At 39.6% G+C, this 22,399-nt stretch overlaps 1 protein-coding gene and 1 long non-coding RNA gene across 3 annotated transcripts; both read left to right on the forward strand.

Annotated features, from left to right (window-relative positions):
- The first annotated feature begins 1,902 nt into the window (after window positions 1–1,902).
- On the forward strand, window positions 1,903–8,437 carry LOC136009357 (uncharacterized). Its single transcript, XR_010610519.1, has 3 exons — window positions 1,903–2,005; window positions 3,714–3,807; window positions 8,151–8,437. It is a non-coding gene; the product is annotated as an uncharacterized LOC136009357 (long non-coding RNA).
- Window positions 8,438–11,962: 3,525 nt separating this feature from the next.
- Window positions 11,963–22,399, forward strand: RNF138 (ring finger protein 138). 2 transcript variants are annotated; one of them, XM_065668186.1, is made up of 7 exons: window positions 11,963–12,460; window positions 13,374–13,539; window positions 14,878–14,993; window positions 16,483–16,548; window positions 17,047–17,152; window positions 18,002–18,109; window positions 19,541–22,399. In XM_065668186.1, the coding sequence occupies exons 1-7, from the start codon at window positions 12,348–12,350 to the stop codon at window positions 19,607–19,609; spliced, it is 744 nt and encodes a 247-aa protein (XP_065524258.1). In that variant the 5' UTR covers window positions 11,963–12,347; the 3' UTR covers window positions 19,610–22,399. The 2 variants fall into 2 exon arrangements, with proteins under 2 accessions (XP_065524258.1, XP_065524257.1); XM_065668185.1 differs by having other exon boundaries at window positions 11,965–12,460; window positions 16,480–16,548.

A 22,399-nucleotide genomic window follows, 5' to 3' on the forward strand; every position in this document is an offset into this window, starting at 1 on the left:
TTTTCTAGAAATACTAAGTTACAGAAAATACACTGGATACTGGAATAAATACAGACATATATTGAGACATGCTCAGATATTAGATTTTCTGATTCTCGATTAAAATTTCCTCAAAATTAAAGAAAAAAAGCAATAATCTTTCATAATAAAAAATAGAGTGCCCAAAAGATATTGAAACCTATTCCAACTGTACCTAACAGAGCAGATACAACTTTCAGCCAAGTGGGAAAAACCTAGGCAGATCCCGATTAATTATGTGCATTCCTAAATGTATCATAAATTTTCCAGTATTTGTAGAAATAAGTGGGAATGCTACCTTTGTTCTTTGGGGGCTCACATACTTGGGGACACCCAGAAAAAATCTCCTTTTATTTTTATTAATCACAGGCAAAAATAATGCAACAGCTGCTTTGTTAGGTTGCTGTGACAGCTGCATTGATGGCAGCGTGTGATATCTGTATATGTTCCACTCCTTTCAGGATTCTCCCTTGGCCTCAGCAGTCATTTCCACTGCTGGCAGAGAAGCTCCATACATGGGGATGCATGACATGAGAGAACACGTCGAGAAAAAACAGAGCTTTGTTTCCGCTGTCCTTGGCACCTCAACTTCCACTAACATCAGCTTACATGTGTGTCCATTGCTAACACAAAGACATGCCTCCTGCCCTCTACTGCCCTGTATTGTCATCTGCCTCAGACATCCCCATCACAGCTATCAACAGAGTATGGGGCTTATAATTTTTAGCCATCACATCCTTCCCTGTTTTCTTGGACCATTGTAGTTGATGATCCATCGTGCTGGCACAATCAGTGTGGGTCATTACTGCCCACATCTGAGAAAATGCCATCTCCAGTGTTGATGAAAATTTATTTAAATAGGAGAGTAAATGGAAGGGAAAAAAATGGACTTTAGCAATGTTCAGGGTCAATATCCTGAGACGATTAGATTTTATTTCATCTATCTGCACAGTTTTTGAGTTGTGTTTGTTGATTTGTTTACCTGTTTAGGTGCAGAGTGAGAAAATAAAGCAGTGATACACTGGGGGAAGGGTGGAGGGGTTTTTGTTGTTGAACCTTAAATTCTTGCAAATGGTTTTTATATTCAACTGAACATATCTCTGACTAATAGCAAAAGACTATTTGTGTATAATGCATGAGTATAGTTGTTCTCCATCAATCCTTGTATCCTTTCTATTAACTCCTTTTCTGGCTACTGACAATTTTAGGGGGAGGGTAAACACACTGGCCAAGGGTAATCTGGTTTTATATTTTGTGACACTGAGAGGGGAAAGCTCTCAGACAACATGCATGAACCTTGGACAGGGTTATTTATAGAAGACTCGCCAGTTCCTCAGGGGAAAAAGAAACCTTTTCAACCCTGTCTAAAGTACAGGAATAATCTAAGTTAAAACCTGCCCAAGGGCAAACAGTGTGTAACAATTCAGAGTTTATCCTTGGACAGGGAGCATGTTGGGTCTTGGCTGTACTCTCTTTGCACTTAGTGTAATCATTTATACTTCTGTGAAGTAACAGCAAAATACCCCCTTCTGTCTGATTTAGGCTTTGATTATATTTTACATGGCTCTGTGAAGCTATGTATGAAGAAGGCTTCCAAAGAAGAGATTACATATGAAATCCTCCTATAGATCAATCACAGGCTGTTAAGTATGCTAGAAATGCTGTCACAGAGTGTACTGGCAAGCTTAGCAAGTTATTTTACAGCGGCTTAAGAAGGTTTTGCCCTGGCTTCTGACCCCACTCGTCTGCTGTAGCTGCCATCTCTGTAGCAGAGCTGGCGGGGACAATGTGGATACATGACTTAGCAGCTCTAGTGTAAAGGTTAACACTTTAGCAACAGGGAAAGCAGGTGGATTTTCACTAAAATGCCAAACTGAGTAGAAATATCTGAGCAGTAAGGACATGATACTTTCTGCTGGGCTGGAAGGCTGGGAAAGGGGTCAGAAGGAAAGATGGGTAACCTTCAGCAGAGGAGTAGCGCAGGAGGGTGAGTGGCAACGTCCTAAATTGCACAGCATGACCACCAGTACCAGCTGGTTTGACCACAGTGATTTATGGTTTCAGGTACCTCTCTTCTAGAAGCTGCTGCATTTAAATCTCCAGGCAGAACTGGCAAAACTGAAGATGTTGTAATAAGGCTTTGAACTAGAAAATATTCAGAGCAATGTATTAGAGTGAATGTGTCATGGTATAAAACATAACAAGCTGCTGCTTCTCATTGCTTAAGTAGGTCTGAGTGAAATGACAGCTCAGATAAAAACTTGTGAAAAATATATAGAAAAATATGGATTTGTACAGGAGCTTGGAGATGCTGTAACAAGGTAGACCTTGGCACTGATGACATCATAAAAGCACTTTTGAGTTTGTTATACCAACATAGTAAAGTCAAGCTGGTAGAAGAATTGTCTGGTTCAGGCTTTTTTGTTTTTGTTTTTTTCTTGGGGAGGGAGGGGTAATTTGAACTTGTTTCTGTTTCATAGAATTCAACATGAATCCTTCCCTAATATTTTAAAATAATAATACTCGAATAGTACTTAAAATAAACACTGTTCTGTGCGTGTGTCTGACTACACTACTACTAGTATTTTATACGCAGTTAGTATGATTTGGATAGAATTTAGCTCCATGTGATGCGTTTTGTAGAAAAAACTGTATTTTGGCAAGCCAGCAGTTTTTGCTATTTTTCTTGGGGCAGAATTATGTTTACTTTCTAATAAAACTCCTTGGAAAATTTTTTTGGTTTTTTTTTCCAGAATGAATAAGACAAATAATGAACTAACTGTAACTATCTCTTTTCTAATAATTTGTTTTTCAGAAATAGTTTTGAATTGACAAACAACACTGACAGCTTTTCTTATTAATATACTTACAGTATACAGAGAGAATTCTTTGTCCCTTTCATTCTCTTTCAAGGCAAGACCTGTTAGAGAAACTGATGAGATATGCAGCAATTATAGAATGACTGAGGACTTGAAGTTCAATGACCTTTAGTTTTGTCCAGTAATAATAAGGAGCAATTTTGATATCATTATTTAAATGCTTTTTATTTATGCAATTTAAAGTCCCTATACCCTTTGCTATCTGAATTTCTAAATGACACATTATTCAGGTTGCTTGCTCAGGAGGCATATCTCCTTAACAGTTGTTGCTCTTCTGATGCTCAGAAAAACTTGAACATTTATCCACAAACATTTGAAAACAGCACTAACCTGAAAACAGCGTCTCCACCATGCAACAAGCCCATACTCTGTACTGAAAACTAGGAATTCTCTATGAGAGGGTTTCAGTGAGAGCTCCTGAGAATTGCTAGTTTGGTCAGGCATCTCCAAGCATATCATAACAATTAAATGATGCTTTTATCAAATGTTCATAGTTGTACTGTCCAGTATTTTCATCTGTTCTTCTCAAAGGTCATGGTTTTGTTAAGATGCTTTTCTGGATCAATATTCTGACATACCGGCACAGTTCTATACAGTGTTCACAGTGTCCATTAGCAAGGCTGACCTTTCACCAGCATAGCATACATCACAACCGGCCACATGGGCATACACCCATGCCACATTTTATCTATGGCAAAAGAAGATCCTAATGATATCTGGCCAGAGAAATCTAAATCTGTCTATTATTGCTTGTAGTACTAAAAATGTATCAGTTATATATTCATCCACTAACAATATATGACCTCTTTTTCCCAGATTCCTGTCCTTATTGCCAATGTGAAATAGATGAGGATGAGCTAATTGACCACTCTCTCAATTACCACAGATGGGAAGGGAGAGCAGTGGCAGTGTAAGTAAGTATATATTTTAGTGAATTCACATGTTAAACTGATTAATTCTAGCAAGCATTACTCCTAGGAGATAACAGACAAAGTATGTTAATTGTTTAATTGCTTTTGACAGTGGAGGAGAAACTTACCTATATTTATTCCCTCTCCCCATGTCTCACAAACAAGTGCGTATGCACTGAATATTTAAAATGTTAGCACTTCTATCACTGTGAGTGCTGGCTGGAGCACTGAAAATGGTGTAGAAGTCTGATGATGGATATAACAAAGCTATGTTCAGCGGCTTGCCTGCTTAGGTTCAGTGGCTTGCCTGCTTTTAAATCCTGAACGTGCTATTTCTACTGCCACAACTCATATTTATGTGCAGCATTTGCTTTGTATTCTCACCTGGGTTTTGAGGTTATAATTTAAGAACTGCTTATGTGACCTTATATAGCAGTCTGTCATAGTGGGTTTTTAATTTCTTTGGTTTGGTCTCTTTTTTGTTGTTTTGGTTTTGGTTTTCTTTCTTTTTTAAGTTAAGGTCACTTAACATAAAACAGCTTCATTCTGACGGTACACAGAGGGTCTTACTGTGACACTGTTTGCAGGGCTGAGGTCCACAGAGTGTAGACTCACATCTTGACAAATGAAATTTGCTTCCCTGATCATTATCACTAAGTCTAGCGTCTCACAGAAGAGGTGTTTTAGAGAGCTTACATACTGAAGGACTTGTAGACAAATCAACTAATGTCCCCATTTCCTGCAGTGGGTGGGATGGAAGAAACCTGCTCTCTTCCCTTTTACATTGCGGGTTAGTTTTCACCACTAACTTGGAGCCAGAGCTCCAAGTAAATTAAAGGAAGCATTCACTCAGTATATATTAATGCTTTAATGTATGACATTTTGTCAAATTTTGTCTTTTTCAGATTAGGCTCTCTATTTACTTTGGTCAACTGAAGTAATTGTCAATAACTTGTATGACAACTGTCAGTTTCTAAGGTCTTAAGTTTTCATTCAGGGTGAATTCATAAATAGTTGTATTGTCTAGCTGTAGGGCAGAATTAAGCCTTAAAACTTAGGAAATTACTATTTACTTAATTCAGAGTTATATATACAAGCTAATCTTGAGAGACTCGTGAGTAATATGCGTTATACAGCCTGTTGCACATTTCTTTGAAAAAGTAAAAAACAATATTCAGAATTGCTTGACTACAAATAATGTAGAAAATATGACCAGGGAAATGAAACTGTGATATTTTAAGTCATACTGGTTTCACAACTTCTTTAGTTGGTTTATGAACTGTAGACACCATATGGTCAATACAAAGCAAAGAGAGGGAACATGCTGAGAAGTGCACTTCCTTGTTTGCTACTGATACACTGACCCTTCCATTTAATTCTGAAATACCACTGAAACAACTTCTTCAGAAAAAGTAACGTGGCACAGCTGTTTCAACCTTTTTGTTTCAAACTTAGAATAAACACATCAGACTTCTAGCTCTAAGGAAGGCATAAGATTGTTTGGCACATTGTATCGTAATGTCCATTACCATAATATGTCATAAAGGTTCTTTTAGTCTATACATAATTTATTCTCACATGCTGTATCCCATGATAATAGTGTTGTTGACATAATGTTCTCATGATGCTTGAAGAAATAGATGTTGCAGCAACTGCAACTTTTGTATTACAGAGAATTTACAGGAAGTAATTCAGCTTATCTTTCAATGAATGGTTTTAGGCACTTCTGTTGTAGGCACACAGGTGAATTGTTCTGTCAACCAGAGAAATCCTGTATGTTTCTTGTAGCACTTCATCATCCAAACAGTGGCTTGGATGATAAACAAATGGATTATTTGTTACTAGTTTCTTTTCTGAAGGATAAACACATGGATACATGAATCGTTTGGATGAGAAACAAATTTTGTATTGGATAAAACAAATGCTGTTGCATGACTGTTCCGTTGTTGCTAGTAGAAGGGAATATATTAACCATCAGATCTATACAGGTTGACAGTCCTTGGGATGTCTGCAGACATGAATTACACAGCAGGGATTAGCATAACTGATAAGTGATTTGAAAGTGTGCTGTGCCTAGCAGTATTCATTTTGCTCAAAGAATGCCATTTGGCCACAACTGATCCACTTATTTCACATTTCTGGTTCTTTTTAGAACACTGATAGTATTTCTCCTGTAAGACCTCCAAGATGAAAACTGAATACTTCCTTCCACTTATTTATAGTGCTGTCCAATTTGTTGTTTAACACCTGGGAGAGATCCAAGCTATTTCAGCAGAAATTTTATAAGGCATCTTCGGCTCGCACATACACTCCATTTTGAAAACTATATAGTAATAGTATTTGCAGACTACTGGGCTTGAATTCTTTATGTGTGTCTTCTTCCACACCTTTTACAATCAACAAGTCATGAATACATAGCATAGTCTAGTACTCAGAGGTGCCAACTTACAGATTCTGTCTTCTGTTCTGTTGCTGTCTGATGGCAGGATAAGTTACTCCTTTACCTCATTTCTTAGAAAGTATTATGCATCTGATTCATAAATGACCTGAGGTCATAGAATCATAGAATAGTTAGGGTTGGAAAGGACCGTAAGATCGTCTAGTTCCAAACTCCCTGCCATGGGCAGGGACACCTCACACTAAACCATCCCACCGAAGATTCTGTCGAATCTGGCCTTGAACACCGCCAGGGATGGAGCATTCACAACTTCCTTGGGCAACCCATTCCAGTGCCTCACCACCCTCACAGTAAAGAACTTCCTCCTTATATCCAATCTAAACTTCCCCTGCTTAAGTCTTAACCCGTTACCCCTTGTCCTATCACTACAGTCCCTAATAGTCCATCCCCAGCATCCCTATAGCTCCCCTTCAGATACTGGAAGGCTGCTATGAGGTCTCCACGCAGCCTTCTCTCCTCCAGGCTGAACAGCCCCAACTTTCTCAGCCTATCTTCATACAGGAGGTGCTCCAGTCCCCTGATCATCCTCGTGGCCCTCCTCTGGACTTGTTCCAACAGTTCCGTGTCCTTTTTATGTTGAGAACACCAGAACTATACACAATACTCCAACTGAGGTCTCATGAGAGCAGAGGGGCAGGATCACCTCCTTCGACCTGCTGGTCATGCTCCCTTGATGTAGCCCAGAATACGGTTGGCTTTCTGGGCTGCAAGCGCACACTGCCGGCTCATGTTCATTTTCTCATCAGCCAATAGCCTCAAGTCTTTCTCTGCAGGGCTGCTCTGAATCTCTTCTTTGCCCAACCTGTAGCTGTGCCTGGGATTGCACCGACCCAGGTATAGGGCCTTGCACTTGGCATGGTTGAACTTAATAAGGCTGGAATCAGCCCACCTCACAAGCATGTCAAGGTCCCTCTGCATGGCATCCCTTCCCTCCAGCGTATCAACTGAACCACCCAGCTTGGTGTCATTGGCAAACTTGCTGAGGGCGCACTCAATCCCACTGTCCATGCCACTGACAAAGATGTTTAACAAGTCCGGTGCCAACACTGACCCCTGGGGGACACCACTTGTTACTGGACACTGAGCCATTGACCACAACTCTTTGCATGTGGCCATCCAGTCAATTTTATGTACTTTAAACAAAAGTTGTTTCAACAATCTGTTTCTTTTTCTACAAGAACCTAGGATGACAAGGTTGTACTTCTGAAAGTGCTGCAGCTGTTTGCTATCTGAGTGGGCTGTAAAATAGAAAATGCAGCACAAACATTAATGTGCTGTTAATAGTTTCTCAAGAATATTAGTGTTTTTCTGTATGTTTGCTCTAGACAAAGTCCCAAAGACAGATATAAACCATTATTTTTTCAAATGGTGCAAAGGCACTAAAGAAAGTTATGTCCAAAATGTCCAAATGGAGGGCAGGGGTAAAGAGCCATCTTAAAAATTTGAGCGTGTAATTCACGCACTTGACAGAAACAGACTTATGTATGATAGCACTTTAATGATAGCTCACCATATTCAGCTTCACAAATTATAGCTAAGATTTGAGTATTTATTTCTATACATAGTAATGTAACACGCATCACCAAATTGGACTCTTTAATAGAGAGTATTAGCATTGCTGGGTTTTGCATAGTCCCTGAATTAATCTGTTTCTGCATTTGACATTCTCAATTATTTCAAGTTTCATAATGATTCCTCTTGCTTTACATTGCAGTGTTTACTGCTAAAGAACAGAAAGTTAGGCAGTAAACTTTAAGCACGGATGCAAACCCACTGGAACTAGTATTTTGTTAACTGGTAACTCAAGCAGTCAAAATTAAATCTATTAACACATGAATTACTAGCTTGATAATCAATAAAATATAATTTCTTTTTTTCTTCCAGGGCATAGACACTGCTGGTTAAGTTCTTATTGAAAGAGTTCTAGGTGGGTCATTCTTAGAATATGTGCATGTGAATCATCCAAACAGCACATAAGGACTATTGCAGAAGACTGGAAGAACATGTTCTGTGGATAAATATGGTTATTAAAATTTAGCCTTTTGCAATTAATGGATGAATGCATGAATTAATTAATTAAGGCATGAATTTTTTTTTTCTTAAGTGCTGTTTAATTTTTAAATTATTCTAAATTTCAGTTTAAATTAAAATCGGGGGGGGGGCTTATAAGATAAGGGTTGGCAAGTGAAAGCTTCCTTGAAAGAACAGCAAGAAGGGAATATTAGGTTTATAATAAAAATTAGAAAACATTTCAAGAGAGTGACAGTGTCTTTTAACTAACCTGTATAACATAGTATTCTTACTATGTAAGTTGAATAATGTATATACAGTTTTCACATGTACACTATAACATAGTAACTTCCAAAGATGATCTGTTTATTCATACATAGAAGCATGTATAGTGATTAAAGTAGCTTTGATCACATGGTAACATGTTTAACAAGGAAACTCCCAATAGGCTTTTAGGTCTTCACTAGTTTTTCTTGGAATCAGGAAGTGGCTCCTTTTTGGGAAGGGAAAGATTCAATGTTTCATCTGCGTGAGAAAGTTGCTTTCCTTTCTCATTGAGAACTGTCCTTGGGAATGAAAACTCATCTGTCAGAAAGATAGGCAGTGAATGCTCCAAAAGGTGGAATTTGTGGGAATATTTCAGTAACTAAAAAAAAAGTAATCTGGTCTGCCAGAGAAAAGTAGCCTGCACGTCTAAAAAATGCATCGAGAACCTTATATGTATCTGAAATAAGCTAACCCCACAGTAGTGTTGTCCTTAGTTTTGTCTGTGACCGCAAGTGTTCTTTGTCAGTAGAGATACACCTGGCAAGAGCAAAAGATGTCCTTCCCCTTGTACATGGCACCTTCTGATCCCCCTGTAGTAACACAGCTCTTTCCCTTTCCCCTTCTGCTCACATCATCTTTGACGGCTCCCACAGAACAAATCCCTGCCTTTTTCATATTGGCAAAGAGATGTGCTTTTCTTACAGCAGCATTGCCAAGAAATCAACCAAAATAATAGTACAAGAATAAGTTATAGAAAGTTACACAATAGCTGTGCAAAGGTGATCACTTTGCAGCTGTCCCCCGCAAAAAGCAAAATCTTATGAGCAGTTCTACAGGTTTTCACTCTTGAGATTTCATTTCACAAACACATTTTATCATGAGGAATAAAAAGTTGGCAGGGCCATTGGTTTAATTTAATCTAAAAAGTCTGATTTAAAATGCTTTCCTTCAAATAAATGTGTTCATAAACTTCAGCTGCATGATTTCTCTTTACATGTTGTCTCTGTCAATGGCAAAAACTACATAAGATTTACACGGCTTGTGCCAGGCTGTATATTGCTCCGTGCCGTACTAGTTGTCAACTCCAAGGTCACAGCTTTATTAAAGGACCAAGATTTACAATAACGTTAGCAAAAGCATGAATGCCTTCCCACACACCTTTCTGTAGCTTACTTCTCTGAGGTCATCTGTGCAATTTCTCCCCCTGCCAAAAGCTACTAATCGATAAACACTGCGGTCTCCCGAACAAAGTTCAAATAGACCTGTCATGTTCCTTTAGCAATAAATCTTTGCTTTTGTTTAACACCTGCCTTCAAAGGGCATAACCCTCTTTACCTACAGTAATTAATTTCACAGCAACCTTATTTGGCGATTAAAAACTGATTGAGAAATTTAACAGATTGAGAAATTGAGACATAAGGCCACAGTCTGATGAAGGCTATGTTGACTCCCTACCAGTGAGTAACACAAGGTAGCTGCGTAGCATCTGAACTGAGGCTTCTGTAATTCTTTCTTTTAATGCAATGCCACAACATGGAGAGGGCATACCTGAAGCTTGAAGCTGGTTGTACAGCTGTGGTATAGTCCTAATGTACACAAAACCACACCAGAAGCATTTTGCAGGCTATTTCCTACTTAAGGTGTAGTTCTGTGCTTTCTTTTGGCTTGCACTTGCGCTGTTGAGATTACTTCCAACTCCCATTCATTACTCATTGTGCCTCTCCAGATATACCAGCCTGGCTTCCTACTTCATTTCAGGGAAGAAGATAATCAGTTAATCACTTTAAATAGTAAGGGTTTTGCCAGCCCATGAACAGCTAAGCTAATCATTAGCAGCATTTAACAGAGCAGTGATAAGCACAGGGGAGTAGTAGCCTCCTGAGCTAGGACAACTGCAGTTACAAGAGGACATCTTACCACAACACCTCAAATCCCAGCCCTGCCTTCTCCTGCCCAGGATGTTCTGCCACTTCCACCAGATTTTCTCCGAACCTGAAGTAAATACCTCAGCCCAGGTGACTTTATTCTTCCATTTGGCCCATTGCTTTGGATATGCTTCTCTTCAGTGTTTCAGATCCAAATTTTGCCTCCATGTGGTCTAAAGGGAAGGTATTTAGGGCAGTCATTGGCTTTGCTGTGCTGTTTCTGCTTTTGGTTAGGAGGATACTAGCATTTTTAGGTAATGGTAATTGCAGTAGACCCCAAGTAAGAAAACTGAGCCAGTGTCTTTCATGGACTCACAGGATGGTTTGCCCCTCATCCTCACCTGAGGAGAGACCTGAAGTTGAGCTTCAGCTTTGTTTCCTGCAGTTCCCTCCCTGCCTTCCAGGCCACCAGCCCAGATGGTGGCATGGACATTGCCTTTTGCTGTCTATCACTGCAGATACAAAAAGCGGCTCTGATGGACACCTGAAGCCTAAATTGTTTTGAAATGCTGGAGATTGACCGTGTATGCGGACCACAGGTCTTAGTGTTTTGCACTCTCTCTCCCCCAAAAGTCTAACTGTAGGCTAGAGAGAGCAGGATCTCCCCAGCTAGTGATCACCTCTGAACATCTAGCTGTGGTATAGATGGCTGCTAAGGAGAGAAGGGAAACAAAGGTGAAAGACCCAGTTCTTCTCAGCCTTTGCTCCATGCCTTTGGTACAGGGTGAGAGCCCAGGCCTCGCCTGAACCTTAGTCACGGATACAATCTCCACAAGTTAATATAAGTGACATAATCTCTACAAATCCATTTCCTTTTAAAGCTTCCCCAGCATTTTGTTTGTTGTTAACCCTCCGTGAGTTAAATTCAAATGAGACCTAGATGTGCTTAACAGGTCCAAAGTTTTCCCTGACCTGGAGAAATTTGTTGGTATTGCTGTATCACCACCACAATATTCTTATAATCCCTTATTCTGGAAGAACACTGCAGAGACTAAGATGTCATCAGCACCACTCAGAAGGCAGAAAGCCTGGCACGAATATTACTAATACCACTAAAACTACCTCATACAATCACCGCTAGCATCAGCTGGTCTATGAACAAACGCAAACCAGAGCAGAAACGCTTTCACTGTTCCTGTATTTGTGTAGAAGGTGATAGCAATTTCCTCTCATGTCGAGCTGGGATCGGGGGCTGGCGCCTCAGTCCCGGACACCCGGCGCCAACCGCCGCTCCTGCCGGCCGCAGGCTGAGGGGTGAGCCCGCCTTCCGCCCCAGAGGGCGCCCCGGTGCCGGAGCCTCGGCCTCCGGCGCCTGCGGGCCCAGGACGGGCGGCGGGAGCGGTAGGCGGAGCGGGGAAGCCTCCCGGGCAGGGCCGGGCAGGGCGGGGCGGAGCGGAGGCCGGCCCGCCGTGTCGTAGCAGCGCCGGCGGGCCGGGTGGCAATCGCCATGGAAACGCAGGCCCCGGTCCCGCCCCTGTCTCTGCCTCCCCGCGGCAGAGCGGCGGTGAGTGCCGCCGGAAGCCCGGCCGGGGCCGCGGCTGGGGCGCTGGGGGCGGTACCCGGCGCTGGGCTTCCCTCCGCGAGCACCGCCAGGTAGAGCGCGGCTGGGGGCGCTTCCCGGGCCGGGAGAGGGGGGAGGAGGGAAGGGCGGGGCGTGCAGCGCGCAGGCCGGGCCCGCTGCCCCCAGCCGCCGCAGCCCAGCCCGGCCCGGCCGCCCACCTGGTGCCAGGTGCCCACCCGCCATCTTCTCCGGGACCCCCAGCGTCCTCCGCCCGCGGCTGCCCGGCGCCGCGGGAGCGGAACGGAGCGGGGCTCGGCTCACCGGGGCGGGGCTTGCTCCTAGTCGCCGATCCGCACGGAAAGGCCCTGCCGTGTTGCCATGGCCGAGGGAGCCACAGCGGCGGAGGCGTGCTTCAGCGAGGACGATTTTTACTGTCCCGTCTGCCAGGAGGTGTTCAAAACGCCCGTGAGGACCGCGAACTGCCAGCACGTGTGGGTATTCCTCCCTGCCCCCCTGCACCCCCTTCGCCTCCTTCACAAGCCTGTTCCTCCCCTCCTCCCGTTCTCTGCCTTTTAATCCTTAGCCATCCCCCCCTCAGCACGCCGGCCCCCGGCCTGCACCCGAAGCCAGCCGCCCAGGGGCCCGGAACGGCTGCCCCAGGAGGGAGCTGGCTTTGAGGCTTGCGTGCCAAGGGCTGCCCTAGCTTTCCCATGCCTCTTTCTTTTGTAGCGGATGAGGGCCGGCTGGTTAGAAAAGCCACCTCCTGAAGGCAAGCCCTCGGCTGGCTGGTCGATGGAAACATCTCACGCATCTAACCTAACTCGCGGTTTTCACTTTATAGTTTCCTGCTCGTTTTCCAGCAAGGATCATAGCGTAGTTGTTCTCTCTTTTCAGTTCATCTATTCTGCGTTTTTCAGAGCAACATTTAATTACAAAGTACCGCTTTGTAGCAAAGCAAAATAGCTTTGGCAGCTGGTACACCAGGAAACAAAGTGAGAGAACCACAGAAGGCTGGTAAACTGAGATCCTTCATGCTAAATGCAGCATGTTTGGCTCCGCTTAAGGACGATAAACAGGGCTTACTTTGATAAGGCTTTCCAATATCATGTGCCTGCTGCACCATTTAATATCTCATTAATGATCAATCCAGTGAACAGCTGAGGAATACTAGTCAGTAAATAGTAAGATCTTTGCATAAAGTGCACTGCCAAGTTCCCCTTATTTCCGTATGCTTCTTTGTAAGTGCCATTATTTCATTTTGCTTTTATTTATAAAGATTTGTATACAGTAGACCATTACTCTGACATCTTTTTTCCCCCTAATAATCAAGACAGCTTTCTTCAAGGACAAAGTATCTCACTCTTCACTTTGCTAACCTGTGTTTGTGGTAACTTTTTAATTCAGGTTTTGCAGGAAGTGCTTCTTGACAGCTATCAGAGAAAGTGGAACACATTGTCCTCTCTGCCGGGGGAGCGTGACTAAAAAAGAAAGAACATATCCCAAAAGGGCTCTAGATGTTGAAAACAGTATGAAGAAAGCTTCTGGGGGCTGTAGATGCTGTGAGAAGCAGGTAGAGTAAAACTTTACAAAAAGTTGGATAATTCTTTATTATTTTTGACCAGACACACTTTTGCTGTGTGTTGTTCTTGTCTTGGAGATAAAGACCCTATATAACACTTTGAACTTAGCTTTTTATGGCTTATGCATATACTAGGTGTGCAGTGCCTGCTAGGTATGCTTAACAAGTGTAAACAGAAAGAGGATCTTGTATTGTCTATAAAGGACTTTTTAAGTGGAGTGCCAGTTTTTCTGCAAAACAATGTGAAAACTGGATATGGCCATAAAACTGGCAAAAGAAAAGTTTGACAAGAAAATTGCAGATATATGGAAAACCTCAGAAACTTTCGCTGTGGAAATAAAAGTGCCTATAACTACTGTAAAATTGAATTTAAACAAAAAACGTACAGGTTGATTATTCTTAGTGTACATAAAATCATACACCGTTTTCCTTTGCCCCATCAATCTGTTTACATCCCATCATTCTCTTTGTGAAGGGGTCATTATTTTCAAAACTTTGTGTGAAATTGTGATCCCCACTGAAATCAAGAGTAATCTTTCTTCTGGTATAAACAGATGCAGGATTTCAGGCACATGTTTTGCTTACGTGAAATTGCATGACATCCAGGTAGTCTTCATGTTTGTTTCATTTCACTTGGGACTTAGTTCTGCCAATGTGAAGATTAGTACTAGTGGAAAGCTGAGCTGCTTGCTTTCTTCCACATGATTCATTAGGATGAAAAGCTGGGAGAAAAAAACTATAGCAAGTTGCTGAGCTGGAAGGAAGAACCAAATGGATCCCCAGAAGAACTTAATGGAATTTAGGCACAGGATGTGGTCTTAGATGTGATCTTATTCAGCCTCTAAACCTGTGAGCACTTTCTGACAGTGCCATTGGACTTGAAATTCTGATTTAGAGGAAATCCAGCACAGCTGTCTCCTGACAAATCTGAGCAACTCATTATCTTGCCTTGCATTTAAGGTGGATATACAGCCTTAAGTTGGTGCTCATTCACATATTGTATTATTTTTATTTTTTTTTATCCCTTCTCAAAGAGAAACATTTTATATTCTCAGAACATGCCTAATGCAAAAAGCTTCTGCTCTGCACAAGATAACAGCAGGCCAGAGAAGAATGAAGGAGCAGTGGTGCTTATTCCATCTTCATGGCCCCTCTCTGTCATAGCTCATCAGTTATTGATCCTGGATTATGGAAGTTGTAGTTCCTGTGACTTTGTTTCAGTTTATTTGCAACTTTCATCCCTGAGAGCTCTCAGATGCCTGACTTTTGGGGGTTTGGGGAGTGGGAATGTTCTCCAGTAATTTCAATAATTTGGAATTTCATTTACAGGTTAGATTTTCGTGGATGAGACAGCATTATAAAACGTGTAAGAAGTATCAGGATGAATATGGTGTTTCTTCTATTATTCCAAAGTTACAGATTTCCCAAGATTCTACAGGGAACAGGTAATCAGGATGTTTTATCTATAGCAATGCGTCTTCTTTCCCTGCTCTATCCCCTCCCCCCAAAGTATTTTTTTTCCAGGGTATGCCTTTTTTGCAATTATTATTGTCCGTATTTTTGTGCATCAAAAAATGACAGTTTTTCCAGGTCTTTTCCTTTACTCTTAGCACACAGGAGAAAACCTTTCTGCATGGTGGTTTGGAATGTCTTCCAGGGACTCTCCTAAAAAGTGTGTAATATTTGTAGCTTGCTTTCCTTTCCTTGGCAGCATTTGAGCAGCTTACTTTGTAACATATTTTGTAATATTTAGCCCCAGGGAAGTCCCCTTCTCTTTTTATCCCTCCTCCTCTTTCCCAAGTCTGTTTTAGTGGGTATCCTGTTTCAAAACATTACTGTGCAAGCTTTCGCTTTCTAAGTGAGTTTATTTGGAACTGATCTCTTATGAAACATACAAAGAACTCCAGTGTGGTACACACCATAAAATACAAATGACACAATTTGTTTTCAGGCAGTAAAGCTAAAGAACTTTCTTTTTCATACCTTCTCACTGATGCATTTGTTTTGACTGGGGATTTTTGCTTATTTTTGAAGACCTTTTTTTACATAATAGTTTCATAGGGCTTTATTCTATATAGCCTGGCCTTTATTTTCTTTTGATATCTGTTTTGTAATTTTAGCAGTCTGAACTTCTCTGTCTGGTTTTCAACTTGTCAATATATTGAAAGTGGAAGTTTAAGCTGTTACCAGAACTAGCTTCAGCAGTGTTTCACTGAAGTGACTGGATATTGTTATATCACTATTTATTGACTATGCCACTATAGCATACCTGTGCTTATAATATTACAGAAGTATAAGAAAATGTACTGTGCCCAGATTTGTGACTGGAAATGTTCATGTTCTTGGAATGATCAGTGTGTCTGTGCAGTTTCTTCTGGCTTAGCTACAGGTGCATACATGCTCAAAATTGCTTTCTAAATGTTTCAGTCTGTCACTCTTGCTTTAGGAAATAGCTTATTTGTGCTCAGTGTAAAAAAGTTAATCTTGCTGTTGTTGAAAGTTGTAAATTATTTGTGTAATCCCATGGCAGTTAAATGTTTGTTTGCATAGTCTTAAGTCAAAAAACTTAGAAAGGGCTTCCTGTCTTGCATTCACATAGTTCATAATGCTTTCTGAGCTACTTGGCTGTAATCTCCGTTACCATTCTTGTTGGCTAAATGTTTGTTGTATCATATACTGCTTTGCTATAAAGTTGTATAGTATTCCACCAAGGGTCACCATGGTAACTGCATACTGAGGTTTACATTGATCCAAGGGAAAAGTTGTGAGAGTTAAATTATGTAACATTGTATGTTTTGCCTTGAAATTCATGTGACTCAATGGATTTCTCCCCCTTCCCCCATGTTACTCTTAAACTTTGAAAAATCTTGATAGTGGAGTAAAATAATACGAATTTTCTTTTCTTTTTTTTTTTTTTTTTTTCGTTTAAAGTAGCAGGAGTGATGCAATATCTGATAATGGCGAGATGGCTAATAATCAAATACTTCAGGGAGAAACAAGGTAGGCTGTTTATTTTTCTATAGTGAATATTAAAACAGATCCAGATAGTCCTATTGCAAGCTTCTACTAATGTAAAAAAATCCCACAAACACATGCAACAAGTTGTATTTAAAAATTTCTATAGTTACCTCTCCATTTGCATCTATACATTAGAATTTGGGGTTTTTTTTAATACTTTCCTGGATGATTTGCACTAAAAGATGTTACCAGTAAGTAAGATCAGGATGCAGCTGAAATCATTACAAAAGAGTTTTCTGAAATCCAAGTTTCAGAAGAATGCCTTTAGATGTATGAATAATAAATGTGCTTTAAAATTGCAATTTGGAAGTAGCACTGGAACTCCATTAGATCTGCTGCGATGGCAATGAGGGTGGGCTTTTTTTTTGAAGTTTTTTTCAAAATAAGGGAAAATAACAAGATAACAGACAATTTACACTTCCTATAACAGTGCTTCTAAAACTCTCTTTTCCATTTAATACTGTGTATTTCTGTTTACAGTGGACACCCAACCTTCAAATGCCCCCTGTGTCAGGAAGCCAATTTTACCAGACAACGCTTGCTGGATCACTGTAATAATAGGCATCTTTATCAGATAGTTCCTGTAGTAAGTGTTGTTGCTTATATATGCTTCTTAAGCTACTTTCATTATAATTACGTGGATAATTTTAAATGTATAGTAACTAATCTGTAAAGAACACTGTGGTCTGAGAAAGGCATTATTCTTAATGCAGTGCATTTAACTTGATGGGTGACTTTCATGTGAAAATGTTTAATGTGCTTGTTGGTTTAAGGCATTTCGGACTTAGCTGTCTCATTTATCTAGATGTGAAACAAACTCAGTTTTTGAGCCTGACACTCTTCTTCATTCAGTAGTTCAGATCTGTTTCTGTAGATTTCCATTCATACCATAACTTGTTTTATGTGAAACCTGCACTTACGTGAAAAGTAATCTAAAGTAATCAATCAAGGGAACTGAAGAGGAAAAATCTGTTTGGTTTTCTGTTCTTTTAATCTGTATAGGGTGTGTTATTTTTTATTTTGACTCTATCATCTCAACTGTATGAAAATTCTCCCAAACAATGAGTAGGATGCAGTAATCACTTTGTGTTCTAAATTTTAACTAACAGAAATTAACTAGGAGTGCCAGACAGACATGACAATAATACACTCCTAAAAGAAATACGAAATTTGACAAGTTGAAACGTAATTTTTGAATGTTATGCAACTGAGGAAAAGAATACTTAAAACTGTGATTTTATGTGAAAATCTCCACAGTATTTTGGTAGTGGATGAGTAATAGACTTTTCCTGTATTCCTAGTTGTTTTCCCATATTCTTTTATCCTGTATTCCTAGTTATTCCTAGAACATGTCTTCAATGTGTTCTGTATTACCAATAATTTTTTTAATTTTTTTTTTTCATTCTTTCTCTTTCCCATTCCCCTCCAAATTCAGATCTGTCCCATTTGTGTATCTCTTCCTTGGGCAGATACTAACCAGGTGACTAGAAATCTCGTTAGCCATCTAAATCTAAGACACCGGTTTGACTATGGAGAATTTGTGGTAAGTTTTTTCTTCTTTGATGTGTAGGGGAATAAATGGTAACTATTTTCTATAAGAAAAATGCCAATAAAAAATTTGTACCAAACTTGTTTGTACTTTGAACATGCTATGTTCCTGCTCTGTACAGAACTCAGAAGTAGCCCTGTCTGCTCTTAAACATTCCATTATCAACATGAACTGCCACTGGGAATAGATGTCTGTCAGTAGCTAAGGTCTGCTCCAAACTGGTGACTGAAGTTAATGATACCTTGATGTTCTCAATCTGAACTATTTGTTCCTCCAGAACAGTTAATTACTGCTGCTTCAGGGGAAAATAAAATAGATAACTATTCTGTTTTATTGACATTTTTGACTTTTTATGGCAGAAATGGTTAAATCATAATGCTCAGGACTCAAAGTACAGCTTGACTAGCTGATACTGCTGCTACAGCCTCTCTTCCAATATGTTGTGACAGGGGCTACAATGTGAAAAAGAGAGATGTCATTAAATTATTGTTCAGGTTGCCTTCTTTCAGACTCACTGATTAAATTACCTTGAACTAGATGCAGAAGTACATACACAGATGTAGTCAGTGGATGGATCATGAGTCAAGCCAACCAGTTGAGTACTGTGTGTGAGATCAGAGAGCTGGAGAATTTGTGTTGTATTTTCTACAGTTTGGCAGGCTTTGGGGTACACTAAGCTTTGTATGGGACAAGCATACTACTTGAGGAGCAGGCAGCCTCACTGGTTAGAGGTGGGCAAGATGATGCGTATTGTTCTATGTGTAGAGTGATCCATGACAAAGGCATGAAGAGCTAGGAGACTGATGCAGGGGATTGGGTTCTTCAGCATGAGAGCATCTTGCATGTTTGAGGATGTAAAACTGGTGGTGGCAATTCTGATGTGGGGCAGCTGCCAGAACTGCATTAAAATATGTATTACTCTGGCTTATTAACAACTTGGAAGGCAGCTCTTCGAAAATAGCAAGGTTAACCACCCATCTTTTATGATGCATGTTTGCTTTCTCATTGTAAGCAGTATATTCTCAATGATCAATGATTACTGTTGTCTAGGGATCACATTTTGTTTTTATTAATGGAGGATGTTATGGCTGGTTGGAAGCCCTGTTACAAGAATAGTGCGACACAGTCAGTCAGCTTTTCTGAGCTGGCTGTTCTGTAATGTAATTCAGCCAGGGAGAGAAGATGGACCCTTCTGCTTAATGAGCCTTGTCCCACTCATCTGATTCTTCTCTTGTCTCATGTATCTCTTGGTACCTGGTTAAATAAAAGATACTGTGCAACATAAACAATCATCTAGTACATGTAAAGATGAAGAGTGTTCATCTAAGTGCCAATTCCTATGTAAAAATGTGGGAAATGAATGATTAAGGACTATGGTACCTCTTGAGTATTTGTCCATTTTGATGATGTTTTCATTCTGTTTAGAATCTTCAGCTTGATGAAGAAGCCCAATACCAAAATGCAGTTCAAGAATCCTGTCATGTGAACTTTTAAAGTATAGCTCCCCTTCATCTCACTGATTATCTGAGAGAAAAATCACATTATTTCTATTGGTGACCTGAAGTGTATATTAATAAAAATGGTATTCAGTAACCACTTTTCAGGCTTAACTTTTTCCCGATGTTCATAAGGAATTTTCATAAATGATTTAGCTAGAACTCAGATTTGACATCTGTACTGAGTTGTGTCCCTGTGGAGTTTTGGGGACCTTTTTAGAACTTCACACGGTTGTCTTTTTCTCTAACATTTGCTACTCTGTTAATTACACAGTTCCTTTTATTAATGTAAGCTATTTTAATCCACCAAAACCAACTTTGAAAGTATCTTTAGAAAGATACACCAAGATGCTCTGTTGCACTGTTGAGTTTAAGTTCAGCAGTCATCTGCTAAGATATCTATGAGATGATAATTTTTTTTTTCTGTTCTTGCCCATTGACAAAGTTTTTTTTGATATTTTGATTTGTTTTTTTACCATCACTATGTGAATGAAAATAAGAACTTAAGAAACAAATTTTTTTTGTTTTCTATGGATCAACAATGCAGAGCAGGGTTGGGTTTGGTTTTGGTTTTTTTTTTGGGTTTTTTTTCACCTTTCATTGAGAAAGAATAATGCTATTGCCTAGGAGTAATTACATCTGTTTTTTCCTCTTTCTGGAGCATAACTGAAATAGAATGCTTGCTTACTAAAGTGATGGGTGAGGAGTTTTCCTTACGCTCCCAACTACTAAGGAAGATGATGTACTTTCTAAGCAATTTAAGGTGACATGCGAAAGGTATGCATTTTCCTATATGACTGTGACCAGCTAGTTTTTCATTTTGCTGGAGCTTTCAAGAACTTCTGTTGTTGCATTTGAAATTCAAGTTTTGGTCAGTCCAGTCCTTTATGGAAGGCTGTGTAACTCGAGAACTAATTGGCATCAGACCTACTAACACTGAAATTAACTTATTTTGATAGACTGTTTAAAATTTGGGCATCTCCTACAAACCAAAGGCTTGAAAAAAAAGAGTTGAGAAGAAAAACTTGCTCTAAAGTTGTTACCAGCATTTCTAAGAGTTCCTATTCTAGATTTTCACATTCCAGCAAAACCATCATTACATTCAGAGAAAACAGAGCAATAATGCAATTTTTAATTTAAATGGAAAATGTGTTTGTAAAAGAACTTCAAAGTTTTTTTATTTAATACTGATGGGGAGAAGGAGAAAGAAAGGTGCACAGCTTATATTTTTGAGGTTTAAAGAGACTGTTCTGAATGTTTACCATTTAGGACCAACATTTCATCCTATGTCACCATCACCCGTTGTCAAACTATTTTTCTTAGTGGGTATTGTATATATGGTGGAAAACATCCCCAGTGATTTTCCTAGTCTAGTTGGTGATTTATGTATAATAATATAAGTTGTGCAGCTGAAGTAAAATCTGCTTCTTGTGCCCTGGCTCCCATTTGCTCTCCAAATAGATTTTGCTTACTCTTTAAATACTGGGATATTTCATATTCCAAAGGTTGAAATGCCTCATTCGGCAATGTAACGGGTTTCAGAACTGATTAGTAGTTCTAGTATGTTGAGTGTTGGAACTAAACCACTATACACTGTAACTTGACATTTCTCTTACGTTTCTTAAGAGTGTAAAACATTACTGGAGCCATAGCTAGCTAAAACACAGAGGAAGTTGGCTATTTCAGAAACATCTGAAGGTTATATCCTTTTAATAACAACTTAACTTGTCTTGCATTCTGTTACTGGCTTAATACAGTATTTTCACAGCAGCCCATGCTTTAATCTTGTGCTCCATCTTGCCTGTTTGCCCTTGTCATGGTTTAACCCCATACTCTTGTCTGCACATTCTCACTCGTCAGTCAGCTCTAGTGCTTGTGTGACCACATACTGATTTGGAGTGGTTCACTGATCCAGCTGAAAAAGTTGTTTAGATTTTGACTTCCTCTTTTTGTTCTATAAAGCGAACTATGAAATAGTGCCCTTAGACAGAAATGAGTTTCAAGGTAGCCTGATGCTCAAGTTTTAGCTTTTTAAAGTAAAAATGCATACCGTGGTGATTTTATTACTGCATACATTTCCTAAGGAATTTAATAGTTATATGTAATTAGTTAAATTTTTTAGATTCAATAAAATATTTATATGATCTGGCAATAAATGCCTACAGCCAATACAGATTCAGAATGCCTCATGGACACTGGACCTAGTTATTTCTATTACTTGAACATATCTTGAGAATTGCAAATGGAATTACATCTCTTTTAAAACTCTGGGAAACAAATTTTTCTTATAGCAATAATTAGTTGTCACTTGATGCGTAGTTGCTGAACATTTTAGTCATGTTTAAGTGTTGAAAGACTTGAATACACATTTTAAAGCAACAAATGTGTATTAATGCAATATAAAAAAAAACCCTTGCAAAATATTTATCCTCTTTATTTGCGTGTTAAAATCTGTATTGGCAGGCACTGCCTTGCTTAAAATTTTATACTTTTAATATGAAGAGATTGCATCCAATACATTCACTAGGTAAGCGTTTAATGAAAATATCTATTTAAATAATGCTGCTGCTGGTCATAATCTTTCTCACTGAAACTCAGACATGCACAAAAAGCTGTGTATCTGTGATGGGTGATGCTTATACTCAAAACTTGCGATCTTTACTGGAAGATTGCTGTTTAACAATGTTTTTATGTTCATGTTGCATTGTGTATGGTTTCAATATGGAATATTATGTTTGAATTGTACCTTCTATTTTTTCTCTTATTAAAGTATTTTATTTTCTGGGTT

This window comes from Lathamus discolor, chromosome 2 (assembly GCF_037157495.1).
Source record: "Lathamus discolor isolate bLatDis1 chromosome 2, bLatDis1.hap1, whole genome shotgun sequence".
In the NCBI taxonomy this organism is placed as follows: Eukaryota; Metazoa; Chordata; class Aves; order Psittaciformes; family Psittacidae; genus Lathamus; species Lathamus discolor.